The sequence below is a fragment of the Talaromyces atroroseus genome, assembly GCF_001907595.1.
Source record: "Talaromyces atroroseus strain IBT 11181 chromosome Unknown scaffold_8, whole genome shotgun sequence".
Classification (NCBI taxonomy): Eukaryota; Fungi; Ascomycota; class Eurotiomycetes; order Eurotiales; family Trichocomaceae; genus Talaromyces; species Talaromyces atroroseus.
In genome coordinates, this window is record NW_017971440.1 from 24,424 (window position 1) to 51,668 (window position 27,245).

At 47.9% G+C, this 27,245-nt stretch overlaps 6 protein-coding genes across 6 annotated transcripts; 2 read left to right on the plus strand and 4 right to left on the minus strand.

The window, feature by feature from the left end:
- Nucleotides 1-413: 413 nt before the first annotated feature.
- UA08_05979 (putative polyketide synthase) lies at nucleotides 414-6,119 on the minus strand (the record flags this gene model as incomplete). Its single annotated transcript, XM_020268732.1, has 2 exons — nucleotides 414-5,414; nucleotides 5,478-6,119. The coding sequence occupies 2 exons, from the start codon at nucleotides 6,117-6,119 to the stop codon at nucleotides 414-416; spliced, it is 5,643 nt and encodes a 1,880-aa protein (XP_020118539.1).
- A 1,204-nt stretch (nucleotides 6,120-7,323) lies between these two features.
- UA08_05980 (hypothetical protein) lies at nucleotides 7,324-8,712 on the minus strand (the record flags this gene model as incomplete). Its single annotated transcript, XM_020268743.1, has 1 exon — nucleotides 7,324-8,712. One exon carries the CDS (start codon nucleotides 8,710-8,712, stop codon nucleotides 7,324-7,326), a length of 1,389 nt encoding a protein of 462 aa, XP_020118538.1.
- A 1,689-nt stretch (nucleotides 8,713-10,401) lies between these two features.
- On the plus strand, nucleotides 10,402-11,439 carry UA08_05981 (oxidoreductase, Zinc-binding alcohol dehydrogenase; the record flags this gene model as incomplete). The annotated part of the gene is made up of 1 exon (XM_020268754.1): nucleotides 10,402-11,439. One exon carries the CDS (start codon nucleotides 10,402-10,404, stop codon nucleotides 11,437-11,439), a length of 1,038 nt encoding a protein of 345 aa, XP_020118541.1.
- Nucleotides 11,440-14,475: 3,036 nt separating this feature from the next.
- Nucleotides 14,476-15,918, minus strand: UA08_05982 (hypothetical protein; the record flags this gene model as incomplete). The annotated part of the gene is made up of 1 exon (XM_020268765.1): nucleotides 14,476-15,918. One exon carries the CDS (start codon nucleotides 15,916-15,918, stop codon nucleotides 14,476-14,478), a length of 1,443 nt encoding a protein of 480 aa, XP_020118540.1.
- An 809-nt stretch (nucleotides 15,919-16,727) lies between these two features.
- UA08_05983 (trichothecene 3-O-acetyltransferase) lies at nucleotides 16,728-18,284 on the minus strand (the record flags this gene model as incomplete). The annotated part of the gene is made up of 1 exon (XM_020268367.1): nucleotides 16,728-18,284. The coding sequence occupies one exon, from the start codon at nucleotides 18,282-18,284 to the stop codon at nucleotides 16,728-16,730; it is 1,557 nt and encodes a 518-aa protein (XP_020118636.1).
- A 780-nt stretch (nucleotides 18,285-19,064) lies between these two features.
- Nucleotides 19,065-26,844, plus strand: mitA (azaphilone polyketide synthase; the record flags this gene model as incomplete). The annotated part of the gene is made up of 2 exons (XM_020268378.1): nucleotides 19,065-19,661; nucleotides 19,717-26,844. 2 exons carry the CDS (start codon nucleotides 19,065-19,067, stop codon nucleotides 26,842-26,844), a joined length of 7,725 nt encoding a protein of 2,574 aa, XP_020118635.1.
- Between the last annotated feature and the right edge of the window lie 401 nt (nucleotides 26,845-27,245).

Below are 27,245 nucleotides of genomic sequence, written 5' to 3' on the forward strand. Positions count from 1 at the left end.
CCATGTGTGGTGAAGAAGACGTTGGTTCTTTAGCAGTAGAGGGGCAATTCGAACATTAAAATAGTGCATCCGCCTCCGCCTGTTTAAACCGGACTTATTGCCTGTTCTGATACATATCAAGCCACAAGAGGCTTATGCTGTCCAGCACAGCCTAGTTCTGATTGCAAGGCTGAGAGGGCCTGAGACACTGGCTCGATGACACGCTAAAGCTCTGGTAGGGTTCCAATAATGCGTAGGAAGGGATGCAAAAGTCTAGCAAGCTCTCTACCGGTGCAATGTAAAAGTTCACAGTTACCTGGTATTACGTGAAGTGTTATTTGTTCAGTCTGACTATGAGAATATGAAGAATAACTGCTACCCATCTAACATACATATTAATATTTGAGGGAATTGAACGCATCACACCAGTAGAGCTACGCAGCGCCAGAGCTAGCAACAAAGTCCAGAAGCTCTTTGACAGTCAGATGTAATCCAAAATCCCAGTCTCCGAACTGGATACCAAATGCATCTTCAAAAGCTTCTTTGAGCTCAATCACCGAGAGCGAGTCGATCCCAATGTCTTGGAGGCTAACTTCATCTCCAATGTTGCCGATGGCCTCGCCAGAGTTCTCCGCAATCAGTTCGAGGATCCTCTGTCTGATTCTAAGCTGTGACTGAGAACCCACTCCTCGTAATGCCGGTGGAGTGTGCTCTGTCGAGGGAGACGATGGTCCATCAAGCTCGATTTCGTCGACATGTTCCACATGCCCGACATGCACTGGCTTGCCATTGACGGGTGAATCGTTCGCGAACAGCTTGTTGTAGAGAAGTGCGACCTGTGCGAAATCGTTTTGAGAGGAAATCTCATTACCGAATTCAGCACGAAGCTGGTTCACGAATTCAAGCTTGGACAGAGAATCCAAGCCTAGTGTCCCGAGATTACTATCATTCTTGATCATGGCTGACTTGATGACAGAAGGTCGCATTGAGACGCTGTCTTGTGCCACTAGAGTTTGGTCATCGATTTCTACTGTCATATTTGGCTTGAAAGCGTGTCCGTTTACGGCAGGTTTCGCATTTCCATTGGTCTGAATTAAATAATCCGAGCTCCGTCGAGTAGATAGCCCCCTTTTGTTGTTATCGTTACTGCTTGGGGATTTGGCACCACTGTTCATGCCAATACCTTCAAGGACCTTCTCAAGTTTGGCAATGGGGAAGCGACTGAATTGCACACCAGAACCGGTGAAAATCAGCTTTCCCTCCTTGGTGAAAACGAACATGTCGCCCGCAACATGGGATTCACTGCGCGTAGTTGCCATAGCGTAGACCTTCCAGCTGTCGGACTGGGAATCGGAAAAGTCGCAGTCTTGCATGATGATGCTATCAATACCGGTTGCAATGAATACTTCGTCTGCCGGACAAGTCTCGCTACTATTGATCAGCAGTCCGACTACCTGTATGAAGGTGTCTAGTGTGACCGTATCACAAACGCCCGCTGCCGTGCTCTCAGTAGTACTAACTGCCACTTTAGGCCGAGAGACTTCTGCTACCGCATGGCGGTTGTTCAGAATTGTGATTTCCGTGATACCACGTAGAGTGTCGGCGTAGTTGACGACTCGGGAGAAGAGCGTATACGCTCGGCCAGCCATCAATCTCTCCGACTGGGGGTGGACGAGAATTTCATTCATTCTGTCTGCAATCATGCGCTCATAAAGTTGGAAATCAATGTGGGACGACACGCTGAACCTGCCCTTGGCGTGGGTTGTTGGTCTCCCCTTTGAATCCTTGACGGTGCTGCGCACGGTGAAATTCCAGGCTAGGTACTCCCCGTCTCCCTCTAGTAGGAGGGAAACGTCGCGCGAATAGTTGATACCCAGTGCACCCTGGAAAGAAAGATTCTGGAACGTCAGCGACTTGACTGAGACGCTAGGCTCGACCATTTGAGCGGCCATTACTACACATTCCATATACATCGATGCCGGACACAGCGGCTGGTCACGGACTGCATGTCCAGAGACAATGTCGGTGAATCGACTGGTTTCAGTATGTATGGCAAATTCAAGAGATGACCAAGAGGTGGAATCTCTTCTCCGAGCAGTGACCAATCTCATGGACGGCGAGTGAGGTTGTTGGATTACGCTGCCATTGGGACTGGCAGAGCGAATCCTTGCTTCTGATATTTTGCGCTCCTCTGTCACCACATCCATGTATTGCAGCCAGTGACGGGTACGTTGGAACTGGTATGGTGGAAGCCATATTTGTTTGAAGGCAATTGACCCTTCAGCACCCGATGGCGAAGAGTAGAACCCTGCGAAGAAAGAGGCCGAGATGCCTTCTTGCCACAAACTTATGCTTGTCTGAGAGATAATATCTGTGGGACGAGCAGTGTCTTTGGCTTTCAACTTAAGGAATGTATGCTGCGACGGGTTTTGGACAGCTCTCTTTACCATCGGGATAATGGGAGAATCACTGCCCGCTTCAAGCCAAACGCAGGGCCCTAGACGGCTTTCCAGCCTTGCAACTGCATCTCCGAAGTATACCGGCGTTCGGGTATGTTGCACGATACGGCTGGCGTCGATTGTTTGTTCATCGACCTCGGCTGGAACTTCTGTGCATGTCTCAAGTGGGATTGAAGGCGTCTTGAAATCTAGGGCTTGAGCAACGAGATCAAGCTCTTCCAGAAGTGGCTCAGTGAACACAGAATGAAATCCGTGGCTCGTTTTGACTCTTGCAAGCCGAGTACCCTTAAATCGAGCGTCAGTAGTGATCAGCCGTTCGACCAGCTCGATGTCGGAATCAGTTCCAACAAGGACCTGGCTAGTTTTGGCATTGTAGCAAGCAATCTCAAGACTGCGATTGACAGTTGAGATGATTTGTCTTGCTGTCTCTACGCTTGCCTCGACGGCAAGCATTGTGCCTCGTTGCGGTCCCCATTTAGTCTGCATCAATGAGGCCCGCGCAGCGACCAGCTTGAGAGCATGTTCAAGTGAAAGTACACTGGTGACAGCCAAGGCTGTCAACTCGCCAAAACTGTGACCAACAGCGGCATCTACTTTTACGCCTGCGTCGATCCAGCACTTCGCACATGCATACTGCACCGCAAAGGTGCCACATTGCAAGGCTACCACGTCCTCTACAGGATCAGATGCGAACACTGCAGGTAAGATCGCAGAGTAGCCCAGGCGCATGATAGTATTATTGCACAAATCAATGTAGTGCCGGAGGCGTGGAAAGCTAACATACCACGATGCATCGAGTCCTATTGTTTGCTTGCTTTGGCCTGAGAATGCTAAAACCACAGACTTGGGTGTTGTTGGCACTTCCACGCCTTCCTCTACCTGATCCAATTTCTGGGCCAATGCCTCAAGGTCATGTGCTTCACCATTCCATTGCACGCGGTGGTGTTTGCGGCGATCATACAAGGTGAAGGCAATGTCGGCAATGCGCAGGTCCTGTTCACCACGATTCTGGCGAATGTAGGATGCTAACTTGCTAGCATTCGCTTTTAGACTGGCGTTGTTGATGGCACTGATTAAAATCGGGTACTGCAAGGCTTCATCTTCGTTTGTCTTTATATGGCTTAGTGATGCTGTGGCCATCGCTGTCATTCTGGGAGCCTCGGCACATATCAATGCTGAGTTACTACCAGCCGCACCATAACTATTGACACATGCAGCACGGAATGAGACATCCCACGATTTTACTTCCGTTGGAATGCGCAAGAAGTCGGGCTCGAGAGCGGGAATCTTGGGATTGAGTGTCTTGAAACCGGCCAGAGGAGGAATCTTCCCATGTTTCAGCATTGCGAGGACTTTCATCAAACTGCCTATGCCAGCGGCAGTCTCACTATGCCCGACGTTTGCCTTCAGAGATCCGAGATTCACAAAGTCACTTCTTTGTGAACCACCGAATACCTCACGCACACTTGAAATCTCTATTGGGTCGCCGACCTGTGTGCCGGTGCCATGTGCTTCGACGTAAGATATTTGACCGGGTTTCAGTCCGGATTGTTTAACCACATTCTTGAAGAGGCTGATCTGAGCACGGTAGTATGGCACGGTAATCGCCGGTGAGAGACCGCCCTGGTTGGTGCCAACACCCATAATGACACCCAGTACATCATTTCCATCAGCTACTGCTTGACGCAGCGATTTCAGCGCAACTAATCCAATGCCATCCGCGCGACAGTAACCATCCGCAGTCGCATCGAAGGGCTTGCATTGTCCAGTTGTGTTCAAAAATCCTGCTTTGCCCAAGTCGAAGTAGTTATTGACCCCCGTGATGACATTTACACCACCTGCAAGGGCCATAGGACATTCACCAGACTGAATGGCTTTGCAAGCTCGGTTGACTGCAACAAGCGACGCGGAACAAGCCGTATCAATAACCTCAGACGGACCGCTCCAGCCAAAATGATAGCTAATTCGCCCACTCTGGAAGGCTCGAATTGTTCCTGTTGCTGTGTATGCGGTTGGATTGTATGAACTAGTGTTCTCGAGGTATTCCGTATAGCTAGCCCCGATAAAACAGCCAACATTGTCGAAGTCATCTCGGCGGTGAGTTCGCAAGTAGCCACTAGCATCCAAAGCCTCATACGCAGTCTCGAGGAGTAGGCGCTGCTGTGGGTCCATGTACATGGCTTCACGAGGGCTAACACCGAAAAAGTTACTGTCAAACGATTCGACATCGTCGAGGAAGTTACCGTACAACTCTCTCCTGCTGGTTTGCTTAGCATCCGGACCAACAGTGCCGCGAGAAATTGTGGACAAATCAAATCGTGAAGGCCGTAGCTTTTCAACTCGTGATGTACCGGAGCTGAGGATGTCCCAGAGCTCGTCGATGGAATTGGCGCCTGGCAGTCGGCAACCAGCACCGACAATGGCAATGGCATTTTCGGGGTACTGATCCAGCGTCCGTCCGTCTCGAGGAATGTCTAGCTTCTCGACGTAGGTCGCAATGTCAAGTTTGGAGATACGCTGTTGCTTCTGCTCGAATGGTGCTAGAGGAACACAATTCTTTCTCCCAGTCCCGAAGAGAGCGAAGGTGTGCTCCTTGCCTGTCTCGTCCAGCTTATCTGCCATGACACTCAAAAGGTCATACCACTCGCATCGATTTGCAAGTGTGCTCTCCAGTACCTCAAGTGAAAGAGAAGTAATTATGCCGGAATGTCTCAATTCCTTGCTAGTTTTGTTTGAGCGCATGGAGGTTTGCAAGGCAGCAGGGGTTGGGAGCAATAACAAGTCGGGATATTTCTCGCACAGTTCGATAAACTCCTTGCACAACTCGGCGTTCTCGGGGTTGTGGACCTTGCCTCTGAGGTGCAATTTGGTAGCTTTGAGCCCCTGTGATTCAGCATATACTCGCAGATCTTCGACGACCTTTGTAGGGCCAACGATGCTTATAGTTTCTGGGTCTGTGATTGCCGAGATATATGTCTAATGGAATCGTAAGCATTTCATTAGGATATAATTTCGAGAATGGAATTGGAATAGACGTACTCCAGGAAACTTAGCTACGATCTCTCCTGCCTGTCCAAGATATTTCGTCCGCAAGACAACAGTAGTTGGTCCCGGCGTATCCGGGTCATCACCCAACTCTGCATACGCACCAATAGCTAGCGATAGTCTCAAGGCAATACCAGCATTCTTAACAACCTCCTCTTCGTTGCGGGATGCCGCTATGGCTGCTGCTGGCAGTAAGCCACCACAGTAACCCTGGGCACCGCCGACTCTTATTTCTTCGACGAATTGCTTATGTCGTATTTGACGGGCTTCCAGATATTGGAAGTACTGAACGATTTGCATGATTGTCAACAGCGGGAGTGATATTAATCCAGACATTATTTCTGTCCATTCCATTTGTGATGATGTAACTGGTGATTCTGTGGCAGCAATCCAATCATGGAAGTGTTGGATGTATCGAGGACCCTGGGTCATGGCTGCAATCCCGGGGTGTGCATCCGCGAGGATCTCCCATGTTGTGGAGAGGCTGTCAAGTATGGCAACTCGGAATGGAGCAAGGAGCGTATTACTACGTAGATAGCGACGAATGGTATCCAAATACTTTGGTTTTGGTGGTTTGTTCTGAGGGCAGAAGAATGCTGCCGATGGCCTCGCAGCGTCTAAGAGTTTTGACTCCATTCTGGCCTGACTTGTTCCCCTTGTCGAATTTAAGGAAAATATGAAGATTGGTAAACTGAGTTAGATGGAGATAGAATAAGAAGAAAAGAAAAGAAAGAATAAGAAGTTTGTAGAGGAAAGTCTTGGGTTCGTGTAAGTTTCACGCCTGTCTGGTCTGAATGAATAAATGAGAGATCGCCCTGGGTACCACGAGAATGTTATTGGAACCACTGCTCCAGACACTGAGAGTGTTCGTCAAGGAGAAGGATTATCGCCAATACGAAACTCGTGCATGTATATAGTCAAGACCAAAGGTTCGTATTACAACTGCTGTGGACCGAGCGGTCAAGCCCTAATTCCGAATTTGGTCGGTACTATAAACCCAAAACGTGAAGCAGCAATAGAACAATTTAAACCTATCAAATATGTTTAAGGTTTGACCTTGAAACTCCGATGAAGCTCTATTATTGAATGATATGCTTTTCCTTTCCTCTTCGCTCGCCACCCCGAGGTATCAACGTGTTTTCCTACCTGATGTAAGTCCGGTAACCCCGGGTCTATTGAATCTAATATAAACTCCGTCTACACTCGCACAACTCAGTCTTATCCAGTTGATATCTCAATATCTAGCTATTTGGGGATCTGCTGGAACGTTATTTTATAACACGAACGTTGTAGGAATCGCCGACTTGCTATTGTCCTCTCAGAAGTTACAATTAGGACTTCCGAAACTCGGCTTAATGCTGCTCAGAGTTGGTAGTAGAGGTATATCAAGCTTACTTTTCTTGCGGAGTTACTTCGGATTATTATTTGTTATATTGATCATGCAGGAATATGTCAATCATGGAGTAGGGAGTGCTTGCCGGTTTTACTTACAGGATGAAGTGCCATTATGGTAGGCTCTAGTCTCATATGTTCTAGGAATCAGTTTCTGATATGCGTGCACTTTCAAATGTGGCTACATAATTTGATATACTACGAAGGAAGCACAAATTTGAAGTGAACAAGCTAGGTTTGCTATTTTTGACATGGTTCGTACGGCCTATAATAGAACTCAACAATCGGAGACTATCCATAGGTATTTGCATAAGAATCTGTCAGCGTAACGTTCAGCTTCTCAAAATATAGCTATGTTTCTGAACTAAATGACCCCAAATATTCGATTCAATGTCTACCTGACACACCTGGGCAAATGACAGAGTATGATAAGGACCGATATAACTGTTTATTTGAGCAACGAATTCTTCAAAGCCACAACCACATCCTTTAGAATCTTAGATGCCATCTCCTCGTCTTGATACGCCTCATTATAAACAAGACTCAGATCCAATTGGCCACGGAATATCCATAGAAACAGCAATGGCTGTCGTGTCAAGGTCTCGACCCCCAGCCCTACCCTCAGGACCTCTAGTGGACCGCTTCTTGTCTCATAGACAGAAGTTACCATGGCATCTGTATCCGTAACAAAAGAAATATCGATGTTGCTTGGTGGGGGGTTTGGCAACGGTAACCCTTTTTGAAGTCCTTCGACAGCCATGGCGGCGAACTGGCGACGGGATTGCAGGAATTCTGGGCTTGCACCATGCTTGTATTCATGCTGGTATTGTCTCGCAATTTCGTCGAACGAATCTTTTCCAGCGACTTTAATTATGTAGCCTCCGGTGTAGACACCAGCGGCAACTGACGGATTGTTGGTATGGGGGCTGATGAGATGAGGTCTCAAGCTGAGCCTGATTGTGCTAGCATATTGCATTTCGTCGTTTGTCTTAGCCGCAAAGGCTGCATCTGCATTCTCGAAGTTGACAATTGCCAAAGCAGCATGAACAGCGGAGAATAGGTCGATGTTACGTTCGTCACTGGCACGCTGCAAAGCCTCGGTAGTTTCCTTGCTCAATTGCATTCTGGCAGTGCGAGTGCCGCCTGGTCGAGTTGTCATGTCGCCACTATAGGAGATTCCAACACTGTCTTTCATGTACAATTGAGTACTAGCATACTTTCTGGCACTAACAATTGTCTCCGGCGTCGCAGTTTCGGACAAATTCAAGGCACTTTCCACGCTGGGCACCAGGCGAGCAACTTCCTCTCCCCATGATAACTCTGGCAAGCCATCATTATCAATAACGGCCTTGACAGCATCGAAAAATGCATTCACCAACTGGAACGCACCGTAACCGTCGGTGCGCCAGTGAGAAGTGTGAAGTAGAACTTCCCAGCAATGAGGCACAAAGTACAGAGTCATGAAAGGACTTGGTTTGATTCTAGCAATCACATCTTCCGCACATGTGTCCTCTCCAGCTACAATAAAAGTTTCATCTCCCCAGCTTTCCAGGTCTTTCTCACTTGGTACAGCGTATTCCAAGTTCTCGCTTCCAACGGTGGGCGCAGTAGCTATGCTGGGATGTTGAAAGCGCATTAGCTTCCAGGCATCACGAAGCGTTGTTGCAGCCCACTCGGTGGCTAGACGATTGTCGCTGGGTTTGAAGATTGCAGTCGCTGAAACAGACCATTGCTCGCGACCGGCGGGATGCGCGCGGTCTCCGATAAATTTGATGAGGCGTTCGTTTTCTCCCAACGGCCGCTGGTAGCGGTTGAAGGAGGTTTTCTGCCAAGACATTGTTGGTGTTCAATCGTAGCGTGGTCTAACTTCTTATAACTAGACTTTCTACCTACTGACGATAGGTATGAATGAACGCTTGTAGTTTATACTTCTCGACAAAATCACTACGTCCCAACCAAGACTGCATCTACGCCGTCTCGCTTCACATGACAACGACCTTGTTGACGTTGCTAATGCACTTTTTCAATAATTGTTAGCCCGCTGTAACATAGACTTATAAGTCTTTCGTTTCTTTTTTCCTCCTTTCGTAGCTCCATCATGCGGGAAACAAGACGTGCCAACAGCAGGCATGGAAATACAAATGGACTTTCAGTTACTCCATTGTATCCTCAATGTTGTCCTCGGTGAGTAGTATTCTACGAAGATACTATATGCAGTTTCTCTTTGATTGCGTGGATGCAGCAACGTAAGTGCCCCTCGTCAACATCCTTGGAAGTCAGTCGTCTTAGAAATTAGGGCCACACATATCACGTGTCTCCGGGAAAAGAATATTTATTTACACCTTTCCCCTTTCCGCGCGACGATATAACCAGCCCCTCACCTTTCTAGGCATTCAACTACAATTCTCTGGATTCAAATTTTCCATTGGCGGCTTATGGGTATGGAGCGGCGCCACACTTTGCCTTTCGTCTCCGTAGGTCTCGTCTGCGTCAAATGCCGGGCATTAATTTGTGGCCCACCTGGCTGTCAATAGACCACCCCAGACGAAGGGATGTATCTACTGTGTAGGTAAATCGGTGCATTCAAGTCAGTCTAGATCTGAGCTTGAAATGATACGTATTTCTTTCTTCTCTTTTATCTCGCCGAGATATCCATCAGTTGCTATGCTTTCACATGCAGTTTGACGATCCTCCGAATGATGAATGATCTATTGAATTTAGTAGCAGAGCCGCCGAAAGGTGTGTTCATCCAATAGTCTTAGTAAATCATAGTAGCTAATCGTGCATAGACCGAGCGTAGAGCTGCCGGCTTTTTTTCTGCCGATGCCGACCAAATTGGTTGCATGTTTCATATCCTGCACGTCTCTCACACGAGATGCAAGCGAAGTCGTTACATATGGCGCCCTGATCTACCAAGTCATGTAATGTAGCCTTCAGTTCTCAACATTCCAAGAGGAAAGAAAACAACTAAAAGTGCCCGGCTAGAACAAAGAAAGGCAAGCGAGACACAAAAGAGGAAAAAAGACAAAAGACGGATGTATAAATTTTCACGCTAATATTTTAGAACTGAAAATGAAAGGCTATGATTGGTCTGGTGGTTCATTTTGTCATAATTGCGCCAGAGAGGTGGCGCCGGACTTTAGCGGACTCGGGGATTTGCAATCCCGTCCCGCATTTTCCCTTTTGGGCGGGCATAAGTGGTCGAATTGACAGTTAATCTCTAATCTTATGCTTGGGGTTTGGCCAGGTTTTGCTGTGCTTATTTGCCTTTGCATACCTTTTCCCGAGTCCGGGTCTTGCCTATCTAGGAAATCATGGCACCATCTGGGTTCGCAAAGCACCATTTTCTTTGTTCCCCGTGGTCGTGGGCGTTTGTGGTCGCTTATTTATTTACTTACCCTCAACCATCCACCACCTGTCTCTTTCCACACTCCCAGGCAGTTTCATTTCTCTGTTTAACGAACTCAGACCGTCTCATACAGCTTTTCCCTCAAGTCACCACACTCATCAAGACACAATACCAGCCATGGCTCCCGCCAACAGAGCAGCTTGGATTACGGCTGAGAGGGCAGTCCCTCTCGAGGTGAAAGAGTCAGAATACGTCGCACCCACAGACAATGAAATCGTCGTCAAGGTGCACGCCATTGCTCTCAACCCAGTCGACTTTGCGCGTCAATTGATGGGCGCCAAGTTGTTCCCTTGGACCAAGTATCCCACTGTCTTTGGCACTGATGTTGCAGGAGAAGTCGTGGAAGTAGGCGCAAAGGCTACCAACCGCTACAAAGTTGGCGATCGTGTGATCGGTCTAGGTAATGGTCTGGAAACCAGTCGTCCCGCCGACGGTGCTTTCCAGGAATACGTCGTGCTCCGTGAAGATTTGACTTCACTAATTCCTGACAACCTGGAATATGAACAAGCATCAGTCATCCCTCTCGGTCTCGCTACGGCTGCAGCTGGCCTCTTCCAGGCCGACCAACTCGCTTTGGACCTCCCAACCGCCCCCGCGCGACCACCCAAGGGTGAGACTGTCTTGATCTGGAGCGGTGCCTCAAGTGTTGGTAGCAACGCTGTGCAATTGGCGGTAGCAGCCGGCTACGAGGTTATCTCTACCTCTTCCCCGAAGAATTTCGACTACGTTAAGAAGCTGGGAGCTAGCCAAGTTTTCGACTACAACAGTCCCTCAGTCGTCGCTGACATTGTTGCCGCCTTCAACGGCAAGAAGAGCGCCGGTGCCTACGCCATTGGCTTCACTGCTGCTCAGCCTGTTATCGACATTGTCAGTCAACTCACTAACGGCCCCAAACATGTCGCCGTATCCAACCAACCCCCCGCCGAGCTCCCCGAGGGTGTCACTGCCAAAATGGCATTTGTGGGTGGCTTGAAGGCAACTCCCGTCGGCCCAGCCATCTTCAACGAATTCGTGCCCAAGGGTCTTGCTGATGGAACTTTCGTTGCCGCTCCCCCTCCCAAGGTTGTTGGACAGGGCTTGGAAAGTATTCAGGGTGGTCTTGATACTCTCAGAGCCGGTGGTTTGTCGGCAACTAAGCTCGTGATTAAGTTGTGAGCTTTCTTTGTACAAGCGAAGCTGGAAGAAAAACTAGCTGTTGATGATGATGATGATGTATCATGATTCATGTTGAAATAATCTTTCAATATCCACAACGTCTTTGTATTCTCCCTTGTTACATTCCATGTACTCAAATAAAATCTTTTCTTCAAGCCTTGCTGGGGGAACAGTAATAGGGTCGAGGTGTAAGTAACTACATACATATAATATGATATGAATGATGTTCCATGCGATTCCTTAGAGAACTAGGCCGTGGTCAAAATTGGCCTATGGTGTTAGGTCTCTACTTTTGTGTAATAAATCCCTCTATGACGCTTATAATCGATCAAGTTTATACATATCTTTATCTATTCGCCGTGACATTTCCGTCTCTGTGACACAAGTGAAGCATAATAGTATATAAATACTTAAAAGCCTAGGCAGGCTGTCAATGTTCAGAGCGTTTGGAAGTATATAAGTTGAATGTGGGAGTATTTGAGATCTATCAAAAGGCTATGTATACCTTCAAGAAGGTTCATAGGGCTTCAAAGATGATATGTGTGATGCCTGTTTTAGCAATATCTGATAGGATTCAGGTAAATATAAGGATTACAGCACAAATAGAATAGAAAAATATGTTTGTAGTTTGAGTTTTACATATACCATCAATTGAACCAGACCCGAGATCTTCCTTATAATTAAGATGTTCAACAAAAAAAAGGTCTCAAACCTGGGCACAGAGTGTCAAGTTGAATTGAATTATGTGTATGAGCATCTGCGAGTGTCTTCGACCTCCGAATTTCAAAATAGCTAAGTGAGTCAGAGAGTCTATAATGTATACATGAAAGGCAATTCTTGACGTAATTCATGACTCGATTTCTGACTAACTCCTCGACATAATCTACGCAATTATTTTAAATAGCAGGATGTCTCTTCAATTTGGCTCTCGATATCCCCTCTTCCATCAGTCAACTCTACAATCTTTCGAAGCATACACTCCATAAACCATGTGCATATTCAATACACAGATGACCTTGTGTGACCATGTCATTGGTACACCAGAATATTATCCCGCCAATCCGAAGGATTGTCCTGATGCTGTTTCCAATGCTAAGAAAAAGGACAAGGTAAAGCATTGCACTGGCGAGAAGCTTACGCGCAACATCGTCCGTTACATTCGCTATTGCGATAATGATGAGCAGTGCCGCCAAATGGTATTCGATTTGAGAGGTTGGACATGCCATCTGTGCTACTCGGCAAATCCTCCTAAGGAAGCCAGATGCAAATGCATTCACGCTCATTGTTCCAAATGTGAGCTAGCTTAATATGACCAAGGTTCATAAGTTGTACCCACTTTAATTCCAGCAAGAATTACAAGACTAAACCGAGAATTAGTGATCGACTTTCATTGGTTGTTATGGCAAATCAGAGGCTTGCAAGGAAACATGCATGGGAGGGGATTGTCCTGTATTCAAGCAGAAAGTACTGAATCAATCATCTCTTCCTCCCAAATTTTCAGCCCAAACTTAAATATTAGAGCGCGTATTCTTTGCTACCCAATTCACTAGACCCACCAGTATGTTATCGCGGTGCAAGGATTCTATACTGAGTCTGGTAAGTAGAATATTGAATACAATCTAAAAAGCGGCTCCATATTCTATCTTTGTCACAAGGGTGCAGTGTTAGTATCGACTATATGGCACAGAAGCTTAAAGGCACCTAGGTAAGTTGTGGTTTATATATCGCGCCTGGTTACGTCCAAGATTCTTGTGGATAGTACCTAGGTACTTTCAGGTACTTGTTCAGAACTTTGGTGTCTTGTGGAGGTTAGGGAAATTATGAGACGTATTTAAGATGTTAGAAGCAGATCTGCGTCTTCTCAGTACGGTATTAGCCTAGGTACATGGTTTGGTTATTGACGAACAAGATGGTTATGTCTGTTATTGCTTCTAGTCTAGCTTTGACATCCTGCACCCTCAGTCGAATCGGACTTGATAAGCCTGTCACTATTAGTTCTTTCCCGGTTTTTACAGCTCCAACGTCCGCCTCTCAAATTCACGACTTTGCTAGAGTATAAGCTCTATAAAAGTATGTGTCAATTGACTAAAACAAGGTTCGTGTGCCAGCATGCCGCTGATGTTGCATTCTGGACATCCCCCCAATGCGGATGATTGTCCACAGGCAACTGCCACGAATGCTCGGGATATGAATGATCAGCTACTGCAGTGCACAAATGAAAATTACAGCGAAGTCATCGACATTGTGCATGACTGGTGCAGGTGGAGGACGGAGTGCCGCATAAGGGCATTCAAAACGAATGGTTGGCAATGTCGTTATTGCAAAAACGTAAATAATCCTAATGAACTGACAAAATGTGGTCGTTGCAGGCACGTGTCTTGTAATCAATGTTTGGTGCGGTAATGTAACACTGGTTTGGGACACTATCAAAGCTAAGTCAACAATTAGTGATATTGCTATGGCGAAATGGAGGCGTAAAAGCCAGGGATTGTCCTGTATCAGTACTAAATCAATAATCTATCCCTCCAAATTCCCAGTTTCCTTTTCCTAGTCTCACAATCTGCTATCACCGTGCAAGCATTATAACACAATTTGAAAGGAGACATCACTCTTTATGTTTGCTATACGGGTGCTTTGTTCTATATCTGCTACAGTCAAAAGCTTGAAGGTAATCCATAGCATCACAACTTAAATCAAAATCCGTACGAGGAAGGTGGTCAGATTTTCGAATTTAAAAAACATCTCAAGAATTTATTTAGGGAACTCATAACTTGCTTGGCTCTAGATCCACAAGTGAAGTCAATATAGCATCCGTCGTGGCTCGTTCACCCCGTCATACCAAAAGGTGATTTCGAATGCCTTATCATATAGAGAAATATCTCTGGACGGATACGTAGATTGTACTGTACAATATTTTATCGACTTTTGAACGTGGAGGAAGCTCAATATTGTTGCCGATACTTGGTAAACTGACATAAACTGACGATATCTTGCTCTTTGCTTGTGTGTATTTTACTCCAGCAAATATTATATAGACTAGACACATCTCTCCAACTTGATGCCAAGCTCTTGCTCTAACTTCTGCTGAACCATGTCAAGGACCTGCAAGGGTATCTTAGCTTCGTAGTACGCATAATTGTAGTTGATTGACAGATTCAGCTGTCCGCGGAATGTCCACGGGTATAGGAGCATCTGGCGAGTCATCACGCTGACGCCGAATCGAAATTTGGTCACTTCAACGGCGGGGGTCTGTCTTTCATTAGCGCTGTAATACTGTCGACGAATAAATTGGTCAATAACGCCTAGGTTGCTGTGGGTTATTCCGCTTGGTGGGTTAGGAGGAGGGCCTGGGGGAGGGCCTGGACGAGGGGCTACGAGGGCCTGGGAAGCCCCTCGGTACAGTTCACGTAGTGCTTGTGACATCTTTTCTGTATGCCAGTTCTTGAACAATTGCGTCAGTGATGTGGTCTGTTCCTCGAATGTGGCATTCTTAGCCACCGTGGGAGGTATGCTTGAGACATATGTGCGGCATGCATGTTCTTCCGTGTTGTAAGGTTCTTTGAGGTATGGCCTATAGCTCACTGCCATGATCGTGACATACTCATTTACGTCTTTTGCGGCCGTCATTTCGAATGTGGTTGTCGCAAGGGCTGCATGAATAGCCGCTGACACGCTGATTCTGCGCTCCTTGCACGCGTCGACGAGGGATTTTGAACTTTCCGCAGTGAAACTAATTGCCTGTACGGCAGGATTTCCTGGAGGCGTTGTTCGGTCGCCATTGTACGGCAGTCCGATTGACTGGAGAGCCTTTTCTCGGAAAGTAGTGCTAATTTCCTTTGCCGTGTTCTCGATTTCAGCGGTCGTTGTCATCGGTGATCCAGCTGCATCTTCTAAACTGGGCGAGATTCTAGCCAAGTCATTCTCAACACTCCAGTTTTCAGGTGGAATACCAGTTGCCTTTGAGGCGACTAGCTGGAAGAGTCGGTTGAGCAGCATACAGCTGCCAACGCCGTCAACACGCCAGTGCGATGTCAGGAAGAGGACCTCCGAAGTGGCTGGCAGCCAAACCAGTCCTGGCAGATCTCGTATTTGGTAATCGGCAAGTATTTCCTCGACGGTTAGGATTTGCTCGACTCGGAAGGTCTTTTGGGCCCATTCCTCAGCCGTATTTGCAACAGCGTCGATGCCTTCCTCTTCTCCAAGAACAGTCACATTTCTCCCCCCGCCAGTATAAACCGCCTCATAGCCGTCAACAACAAGAGTGAGGGCGGGGAACTCAAACCGTAATGCTTTCCATGCATTGCGTAACAGTGTAGAAGCGAGGTCTGCATTCTCGGAAATGTTTACTTTGCAGATAGTATAGAGACCCCAGTGTTCACGCCCGGTGGCACGGAAAATTGTCGATTGGAACCGATAGATCTTTTCCACGCCACCCAGCTCTTTGCGCCATGTCCCATCTTCGATTTGTTTCCAGGCCATGGTTGATTGGTGAATGTTTCTCGGACGTGTACACAGTCTGAAAGTCAATTTGCACATGGATTAGGTTAACTAGCAATGAATCCTACGTATCTATAATATCTGGAGTCGGCAAAATAGCCATTTTGGCAAAGTAACTGGGTACCTACCTAGGTATGGGGAATAATATCTGATTGGAATCCCCGACTCGGATTACATATTGCATGGTCGAGGACTATACATTGATTGCTATAATAGAAAGTCCGAGACAGATGTACCGTACACTGAACAATGTATGTTACCTATGTAAGAAAAGCACGATAAGCTCATATAAAGGCGCCTACTGTGAATTGCACATGCTGGTCTCGATTGGGAGAACAATATATCTGTGAAACAACCTTTGCCACTTTTCACCCGCATAAGCCATTCGTCCATCTGAGATATTATCATACTTTTAAACGCACTCGCCTGTTGCTGGAGACGACACGGAGTCGGAGTTTCTGTTTCTTTGCTAGAAATTGAAAGATATCCGCATCGGGGCCGGGGCTGAAATGCTGCAGAGAATGTTGGGAGCACCAACCGCTGGGCTTAACAACATCACGTCGTGGCACGTATAGTTCGAAGGAGTCTCAACGCTGCTAGGGTTGAGAGTAAGCATCAAGTAAGTTTTGCTGTATTTAAATTTGACTTTGGTGAGTATGGGGGCTGGCAAGTATATTAAGTAGGAACTATGTATATCGCGAGAGTCGGAGAAATTCCGAGACGTCTATTAGTAGAATAAATTTGATTAATACTATGTAATTATATCAATGTAACGTGTGTAGTGAATAGCATCACCCAATGTACTCCGCCCACTGCATCCACTCCCTGTCCTTCTCCGTTAGTGTCTTGATCTCGTCGTCTCCCAGACACAGCCATACATCGCAGTCACCGCCGGGACTACCGGGGAAAAACACCAATAACCCTGGGAACACGACGCCTGGCTTGGGTCGCCTCACAAACTCCGGCTGGCCTAGGACACCGAAGCTGGGAAACAGCACTTTCCCAAGTCCTCGTACACTAGAGCAACCCACATCTGTAGCGGGATTGAACTGCCCCCCGTATGTTATAGTAGATTTATCCGGGGTTTTTGCAATGAAGGTAGCAAAACTGCGAATGTCATACGCTGTATTCTTCGCGTTGAGATGTCTTCGGAGGTGGGATGCAATCCGTGCGAGGGGCCAGGTGGTGAGTTGCTCGAATGTAAGAAAAGTTGAGACATTATGAATCACGTCGCCCATGTAGTCCTTCGAGATTCCCAACGCTGCACGTCCGTCGACCGCTCGAGCAAAGCGGGATTCTGTTTGGGGGCCAAATCGGTGCGCGCGTGCAAGGGTGAAATGTTTCCAACATAATGCACTCAAGGCATCGTCTGTAGAAATAAAAGGCACATCGGGATCTAGGCCCTGGCTTGCCAGGTTTTTGAGCTCGTCAAGCTTCTTCGCGCTGAATCGTATAACATGGTACTTGGCAGCGTTTGCATGCGGCGATACGAGAGGTGCGGAAGACGTGATTGGCGGTCGTATATGTTTGCTGTGATCGAGCATTTTCTCGTTGGGGCCGAGCAGAGAAAAGAGATTTCGTCGGTCTCTATTCGCTTGCTGGAGTAGTCCAATAGGGAACCCTTCTCCGCGCATGGCCATTGCTATCATCTTGATGGACCCGAAATGCCCACCGGCATCCGCCATGTTATGGTGAATCAAAAAGTCGATCACCAAACCCCCCTTTATGAACGTGGCGTTGAGCCGCAGTACTCGCGAGGGATCCTCTTTGGAGTCTTCAAAACGTATTGGGAATCCAGGGACAGACGTGAACTTTTTAGAATCAAGCATTGAGATAGGCGCCTTGCGCTTCTTGAGATCATCGTATGACGGGCATGTCGCGTCGTTGGATAGATCCCTGACGTCTATTTCGTTTAATGGCGACGCACACTCGGCTACTCTATACAGACCTGAGCTATTTGCTGACTTGCCGACATTGACGACTTTTGCGCCCATCCAGGGCACGGCATTGCGGACTTTAGCAATGGCTTGCGAGAGGTCACTCAAAATTTCCTCACGGGAGACATTTTCAGGCACTGGGAAGAGGTAGAGGATATGAGCATATACTTGGAGCATTGGCAGCTGACCAAGGACATCTTGGTAACGATCAAGATCTCTCCATTCTTCCTCGAATTTCTCCGTAGGAGCTAGTAGGCCGTCTTCGAGAGAAACACCCACGTTATCTGGAGAGTGCCCATTCCTGTGCAATTCAGTCACGCTTCGAAAAGGAAGATAGGATCTGAATGCCGAGAATACTCGAGAGAGAGCGGAGAGGAGTATTCCAGGGAGCCACCAAAGAAGGGTGGCCATGATAGTAGTGACGATTATCTAGTGGACCACAGCGTGTTTGAGATCTCGCTTGGATATCGATTGATATTGCTACATATAGAAAAGCTTTTTAAGCGTAGGATGCAATCGTAGATCTAATCTTTACGGCGATTACATTTCTATTTCCTGTCCCCGATGCAGCAATAATTCTCCGGCGCAGACGATCTCAAACTGTAGAACTCCTCCAATGAAACCGCCGATTTTCGCAATCACCTCGACAAGCCTCATGTCCGAATAATTGAAGAAATCGTATTTATCTATACGAAGGGGCAGCTGTTAGTCGTACTATAGCAGACGCCTTCTTGATAATTGGTACGCGGAGTTTTACTTGCTCGGGGGGCCGGACCTTTGTTTAGGGCTTTTGGTCGGAGTTTCCTCAGCTACTTTCACCTCACCTTACAGGGGCACACCAAGGCAGACGAGGAAAAGGTTCCCAAGCATCCAGCCGCACATTCCGCAGAGGTTGTTATTGGTCGTCTCACAAACTAGGAACTATAGATTCGGTATTGAAAGTCGGCCATTCCGTTAGGGTCGTCTTTTGTTGCTTAAGCATCCAAGTACAAAGCAGGACGAGGAGAATAAAAGCAACAGGATCCGTCCAACAATCTTTAACTTCGTCCTTGCACACTTTCAACAGTGCGGCGCAGCTCATTTTGTCGCTTTCCACAACTTCCTCCGCGTTGAGATTGCGTTCGTGTCTGTTGATCCATCTATAATTCCTGATCCTATCCCAATCTATCATATCATATGCACCTGTACAACATGCCTACATTAAGACAAGAGGGTGACAGGCTGCTTGTTTTCGGACCGCAGGCCTTGTCTGCCAATGGCGATGACTTCTTGGCTCTCCAAGCTACTGTGAAGCAACAACAATGGATTGTCGACAGCATCAAAGACCTCCCCAAGTACTGGAAACAGTTTGTGGAAGCCTTTCCGAAATACAACGTTATTCCGGCAGAGAAATTGCTTCAGAATCTGCTACAATGGGCCCAGACTGGCAAGCTCGAAACGAGTCATCTCCCTAATATCATTCTCAGCCCGCTAGTTATCATCACGCACATAACAGAATACATCAAGTATCTCGACATAGCGGCTCCGAAGCCTGAGTCTCAATCATCAACGGAGACTCTGGGTTTCTGCATGGGGTTTTTGAGCGCGCTCGCCGTGTCCGTTAGCAAAGATCGCCAAGACATCGAAAAATATGGATCGACTGCGATCAGGCTAGCCATGATCATTGGTGGTATTGTGGATGTGCAGGATGTGCTAGATACGCAGGGACAGTCCAAGTCATTGGCCACGGCTTGGAACACTCCCAAGACAGGCAATGAGCTCAACAGGATTGTGAGCCTGTTTCCAGAGGTACGTATTATTAAAAGATTTGGATGGATGGCAGACAAGCTAACATGTTGGAAAGGCATACGTGTCTGTTTCGTATGACGAGCAGCGCGCGACTGTCACTACGGCATCAAAAACTGCGGCCGCCTTGCAACAGCAGCTCCGAGGCGCAGGCATCATCGCCAATGAAATCGGCCTGTTTGGCCGTTTCCACTATAGCTGGTATGCCGAAGACATCCAGGACTTCATTGAATACTTCTCGTCTCAGCTTGGACTTGTGCTTCCGGATGCTTCCCAGCTCATATATCGCACGCGGTCCAACTCCGACTCCGGATTGATCACAGACGGCCAACTTCACGCTCATGCATTGCGCACAATACTTGTTCAGCATTCTAACTGGTATCAAACCTTCAAAACAATTCATGAATCGAAACTCAAGCTGCAACAGACTAAAGTTGTCTCCTTCGGCCCGGAACCCTGTGTCCCACCATCAATCCTGCGCGAAATCAAATCAAACGTTGTTCACATATCGGAAGTTGAGAGTGTATCAGCGGCGCCACCCAGGATTCCATTGCCTCAAGAGAGCAAAGATGATGACATTGCTGTCGTTGGCATGTCTATCAAGGTCGCGGGAGCAGACGACACTGACGAATTCTGGGACCTGCTCTGTGCGGGACAATCGCAGCATCGAGAAGTCCCTCGCAATCGGGTCAAGTTTGACAACGAGTGGCGTGAAGTTGATCCTAAGAGGAAATACTACGGCAATTTTCTCAATGATCATGACGTTTTCGATCAGAAATTCTTCAAGAAGAGCGCGAGGGAAGCTGCATCAACTGATCCCCAACAGAGGATCCTGCTTCATGTAGCCTACCAGGCATTGGAGCAGGCCGGATACTTCAACTCGCCAGAGCAAGATAGCAAGATTGGTTGCTTCATCGGTGAGTGTGCTGCAGACTATGCAGACAATGTTGCATGCCATCAACCCAATGCCTTCACCGCCACTGGAAATCTGAAGAGTTTTATTGCCGGCAAAGTCAGCCACTACTTCGGATGGACAGGAACAGGCTTGACTATCGACACTGCTTGCTCATCATCACTGGTAGCCGTGCATTTGGCATGCAAGGCAATCCTCAGTGGTGAATGCAATGCTGCACTAGCAGGTGGAGTGAACATGATGAACAGCGCTCTATGGTTCCAGAATCTTGCAGCAGCATCATTCCTAAGCCCCACGGGCCAGTGCAAGCCCTTCGATGCCAAAGCCGATGGATATTGCCGAGGTGAGGCTGTTGCTGTGGTATTTTTGAAGAAGATGTCAGCTGCTATTGCCAACGGCGATCAGATTCTGGGAACGATCTCTAGTACCGGTGTGTCGCAGAACCAAAACTGCACCCCCATTTTCGTTCCAAATGCCCCATCTCTGTCATCTTTGTTTCAGAATGTCATCGAAGATGCAAAGGTCGATCCTAAACAGATCACCGTCGTGGAAGCCCACGGTACAGGAACCCAGGTTGGAGATCCAGCAGAGTACGACAGTATCCGCCGCGTTCTTGGTGGGCCAAAATTGCGCTCTCAACCGCTTGCCTTCGGATCTGTCAAGGGCCTTGTTGGTCATACTGAGGCATCTTCTGGAGTTGTTTCTTTGATCAAGACTCTCCTTATGATCCAGAAGAAGACAATCCCCCCACAGGCAAGCTTCGAGTCGCAGAATCCTCATCTGAACGCAACCGCCGAGGACAACATGGAGATTAAGACAAAGTTGACCGACTGGACGGAGGAATATAGAGCAGCTCTCATAAACAACTACGGTGCATCTGGCTCCAACGCCTCTGCTGTTATTACTGAAGCACCTCATCTTGTGAAATCTGCCGGATCCGAAGTTGCAACACCAGCAGTCGACTATCCCTTCCATATCTTCGGCAAAGATGACCGAGCAATTCGCGATTATTGTGCTAAGCTTGCCAAATCTCTGGAGTCCAAGGGTCTCGATAATATTTCTGTTGCAGACCTATCATTCAATGTCAACCGGCAATCCAATCCCACGTTGGACCGCGCATTGGTGTTTACAAGCCGATCGGCCAAACAGCTAGCTGAGAAATTGAACGCATTCCATACTGGCGACACAGAGGTGGCAGCTACCATTGTGCAGCCTTCTTCACGCCCCGTTGTGCTCTGCTTCGGAGGACAAATCTCGACATACGTTGGGCTTAGTCGCGAGGTGTATGACAGTGTTAAATTGCTGGCTAACTACCTCAACCAATGCGATTATGTCTGCCGCTCTCTCGGTTGCGAAAGCATATTCCCTGGGATCTTCCAACGAAGTCCCATCGGTGATACTGTCAAGCTTCAAACGATGCTCTTCTCGATCCAGTATGCTTGTGCTAAGAGCTGGATTGATTCCGGAGTCCAGCCTGTTGCCGTCGTGGGACACAGCTTTGGAGAGTTGACATCGCTATGTATCTCTGGTGTTCTTTCATTGGAAGATGCAATCAAGATGATTGTTGGTCGTGCAACTATTATCCAGCAGAGCTGGGGCAGTGAAAAGGGTGCCATGATGGCCATTGAAGGCGACCTGAGCGAAGTAGAGAAACTCCTGGGCGAAACCGTCTCGCCCTGTCAAGAAGCTGGAGAGAGAGCACCAACAATTGCCTGTCTCAACGGACCTCGAAGTTTCACAATTGCTGGGTCGTCACGCAGTATCGACATTGCCTCCGACACCATTTCAAAGAATCCGGCATACTCTCGCTTCAGGTTCAAAAAGCTCAATGTTACGAACGCTTTCCATTCTACCTTGGTCGAGCCCCTGATGTCCGACTTGGAGAAAGTTGGACAAACCCTTGAATTCAAAGAGCCATCAATCCATCTCGAAAGAGCCACCGAGTTTCACTCCTCTGAACGCTTATCTCCAAGATATGTCGCTGACCACATGCGTAACCCCGTATTCTTCAACCACGCAGTGCAGAGGATTTCAAAGAAATACCCCAATGCGATCTTCGTGGAAGCCGGCTCTAACTCGACCATCACAAACATGGCGAGCCGAGCTCTCGGATCACCTGCGGCGTCTCATTTCCAGCCGATCAATATCACTACGGACAATGGATTCCAGCTTCTAGTCGATTCTACGGTGTCACTATGGAAAGAAGGTCTTATGGTTCCTTTCTGGGCTCACAGCAGGCTCCAGACTTATGATTACGCACCAATGCTTCTACCTGCATATCAATTCGAGAAGCTCCGACACTGGATGGAGCCTGTGCCGCCTCCAACATCTGCAAGACAGGTCGCTGGCGGACAACAGGGCGATGAACCCAAGGGTCTCTGGAGCTTCGTGGATTACAAGGATGCAACGAAACGTGCCGCGCGATTCCGCATCAACACAGAAAGCGACAAGTATAAGGAGTATGTTTCCGGCCATATCATTGCGCAAACGGCGCCCATCTGCCCTGCAACGGTTGAAGTGGACATCGCTGTTGAAGCGCTCATTAGTCTTTATCCTGAATTTGCCAGCTCGGATCTCGAACCTAGGATTTGCAATGTCGACAATCAGTCACCAATTTGCATTGATTCATCCCGAACGGTTTGGTTGGATGTCGAATCTCAGGAGGCGTCTCCCGATAACTGGTCATGGAATATCATCAGTGAGGGTGACTCGTCCAAGAACACCACCTTGCACGTTACCGGCCAGATCATCTTTGTTTCTGTCAACAACTCAGAATGGCAGCTGGAGTTCTCGAGATACGAACGTTTGATCGGCCACCAGCGCTGTGCCAGTCTTCTAAACAGCAATGATGCGGATGATATCATCCAGGGCCGTAACATCTACCGTTCGTTCGGTGAAGTTGTAGACTATTCCGCTCCCTACCGCGGTTTGCAGAAGCTCGTTGGCAAAGGGAATGAATCTGCTGGGCGTGTTGTCAAGAAATACCTTGGTGAGACGTGGCTCGACGCACTGCTTTCAGATGCCTTCAGCCAGGTCGGTGGAATCTGGGTTAACTGTATGACTGAAAAGGACCCTGGCGATATGTTTATCGCGACAGGCTTTGAAAAGTGGATGCGCAGCCCCGATGTCCGGTCTGACTACAAGCGACCAGAAGCTTGGGATGTTTTTGCTTATCACCAAGAGCTGCCTGCGGAACATTCATACCTGACTGATATCTTCATTTTTGATTCCACGAACGGAAAGCTGGTGGAGGTAATCCTGGGCGTTAACTACCACAAAGTCGCCAAGGCAACTATGAGTAAGATTCTTGCACGTCTTTCTGGGTTATCGATCGCCACGACTTCTACCGCCGCAAGGCAAAGCTCAAGGGCTAGTGACGAAGATACCGGCTCGTCACAGGAGGCCGGTTCTTCTGGTACTGAAAGCAAGCCAAAGAAAAACAAATCTGGAGGTGGTCAGGATATCGTTATCAAAACTAAAGGTCTGCTGGCTGAGATATCTGGCATGGGTGTTGAGGAAATCTCTAACGATGCCCAACTTGCGGATATCGGTATCGATTCACTTATGGGAATGGAGCTGGCCCGTGAGCTTGAGGGAATGTTTAAGTGCACACTTCCCAGTGACGAGCTCATGAATGTCACTGACTTTGCTGGATTGGTGCAAATCATCAAGAGCACTCTGGGAGTTGGAGGTGACGACGAGGGTTCTGATCAGGAAGGTTCCGACTCAAGCCCAAGCGAGTCTTCCACGACTTTCACTCCTTCAGGGACCTCATCATCTTCGGTGTCAGACGTGGAAGATAACAGGCCTCCTACTAAATCTTCTGGCCAGGCATCATATAATGGAGACCTTGAATTGCCTTCGAGCACAATCATCGAGGCCTTTGAGGAATCTAGGAAGCTGACTGACGAGTTCATTACCAACTACAGATGTGCTGGTTACATGGAAACTGTCTTGCCGAGGCAGACCCAGCTATGTGTCGCACTGACTGTTGAAGCTTTTGAAGAGCTTGGCTGTCCTATTCGCTCAGCAAAGGCGGGCGACATATTGACTCGCATTCCACACGACCGGCAACATACACGCCTCACCAACTATCTCTACAAGATGTTGGAGCATGAGGCACGACTCATTGATACCGATGGTACGAAGATCACTCGTACCGCAATTGCACCCCCTTCCAAGACCAGCGATGCCATTCTGGAGCAACTCTTGCGAGACTTCCCGGATCACGAATGGGCAAACAAGCTCACTCACTTTGCCGGCGGCAGGCTTGCGGATGTTCTCAAAGGTGAATGCGATGGCATCAAACTGATCTTCGGAAGCGATGAGGGACGGCGTTTAGTTACCGGATTATACGGAGACTCGCTTCTAAACAAATTGGCAAACGTGCAGATGCAAGACGTTGTTTCCAGGGTTGCTTCCAAGATTCCCAGGGACCAAGGGCCTCTAAAGATCCTTGAATTGGGAGCTGGAACTGGTGGCACCACGAAGGGAATGGCTGCTCTGCTTGCAAAACTAGGTGTTCCCGTTGAATACACCTTCACTGATCTTTCCGGCTCCTTTGTGGCCCAGGCACGCAAGACGTTCAAGGAGTATCCCTTTATGAAATACCGTGTCCATGACATTGAGAAGCCTCCAGCAAACGATCTTCTTGGAACCCAGCACATCATCATTGCTAGCAATGCAATGCACGCAACTCATAACCTTGAGGAGTCTACAAAGAATGTCCGTAAAGCCCTTCGTCCCGACGGTTTCCTCATGATGCTTGAGATGACTTCACCTGTATTCTGGGTCGACCTTATTTTTGGTTTATTCGAGGGTTGGTGGCTGTTTGATGACGGTCGTGAGCATGCAATTGGACATCAAACTCTCTGGGAACGCATCATGCGCTCGGTGGGCTATGGTCACATCGATTGGACTGACGGTAACAGCCCTGAGCTCGAGATTCAACGTGTGATTATCGCTCTTGCGTCCGGTCCTCAATATAGCAGACAGCCAGTTCCTCCTCCGCCACAACCAGAAATTCAGCTCCAGCCAGCTGCAGGACGCAAGGCCGCTGTTGATGAGTATGTTCGCAAATATACTGAAGGGTTTGCCCTCGCGGGACCTGTCCAAGCATCAGTTTCCTCGAGTCAATACGAACAGTGTGTCTTGATTACCGGTGCTACGGGAAGTCTGGGATCCCATCTTGTTGCTCATGTTGCTGCACTGCCCAATGTGAAAACAGTCGTCTGTCTCAACCGTCGTAGCGGCAGTGATGCGGACGCTCGTCAACAAAAGGCTCTGGAAGAAAGGGGCATCCTTCTCGATGCTGCATCTCAGTCGAAGCTTCAAGTCTTCCAGGCAACTACATCCAAAACCTTGCTAGGCTTGGAGAAAGCCGACTACGAGGAGCTACTTGGTAAAGTCACTCATATTGTCCACAATGCCTGGCCAATGACTGGGAAACGCCCGCTATCCGGATTGGAGTCGCAATTTCAGGTCATGCGAAACCTCATTGACTTCGCACGAGATATCTCTGCTCGTCGGCCCAAGGGCTTCAAGGTCAGCCTTCAACTAATATCTTCCATTGCCGTGGTTGGCCATTATCCTCTGTGGAGCGGAAATGTAGTTGTACCCGAGGAGAGAATGACGCTCGAGTCTGTACTTCCAAATGGCTATGGTGACGCCAAGTTCGTCTGCGAGAGGATGCTAGATGAAACCTTGCACAAATATCCTGACCAGTTCCGCGTCATGTCAGTTCGTCCTGGACAAATTGCTGGCTCCAAAGTGACAGGCTATTGGAACGCAATGGAGCATCTTTCATTCTTGATCAAATCCTCTCAAACACTGAAAGCTCTGCCACAGTTTGAGGGCGATTTGTGCTGGACCCCAGTTGATGACGTTGCTGGAACCTGCAGTGACTTGCTGATATCTGACCGCACTCCTTATCCTGTCTACCATATTGACAACCCGGTGCGTCAGCCATGGACAGAGATGATACCTCTGCTTGCAGACTCGCTTGACATCCCGCGTGAGAATATCGTTCCTTTCAAGGAATGGGTGCGACGTGTGCGAGCCTTTCCTGGGGCTGTCGAATGGGACAACCCTGCGGCTTTGCTCATTGACTTTTTGGACGATAACTTTCTACGTATGTCTTGCGGTGGTCTGCTCCTAGGCACTGCCAAAAGCTGCGAGCATTCAAAGACCCTTGCTGCTGTTGGCCCGGTCAGTGCTGATGTTGCTAAGAAGTATATTCAGTCCTGGAAGCATTCCGGTTTTCTGCACAAGTAGAAGCTTCTAGTTTGATATCGTGAAGGGATATTTGCCTGTGTATTTAGAATTAGATTACTTGTGGATAAGAGGTGTTTCATGTTTTCAATTTGCTTTCTATATTTTGGTCTTTTTAGCTGTTTATTGGTTTTTTGACTTTCTGTTTCTATCTTTGTGTTGATCAGTTTTGCCATGTATTTTTATGAGTACCAACTCCCATTTAGAAGGATCTAATCAGCACCAACCAGTTACTATTCGTCAAACAACAATTTTTTTTTCTTGCACTCGGCCCTTGTAGGGTTTCATATAGTCGACAGCGTTGGTGTACTTGAAAAGAAGTAGATTAAAACTTACAAGGGCTGATAACTAACAAGTTTGACAAAGTCAACATAATCCCACACAATTGAAACATTCACACAAAT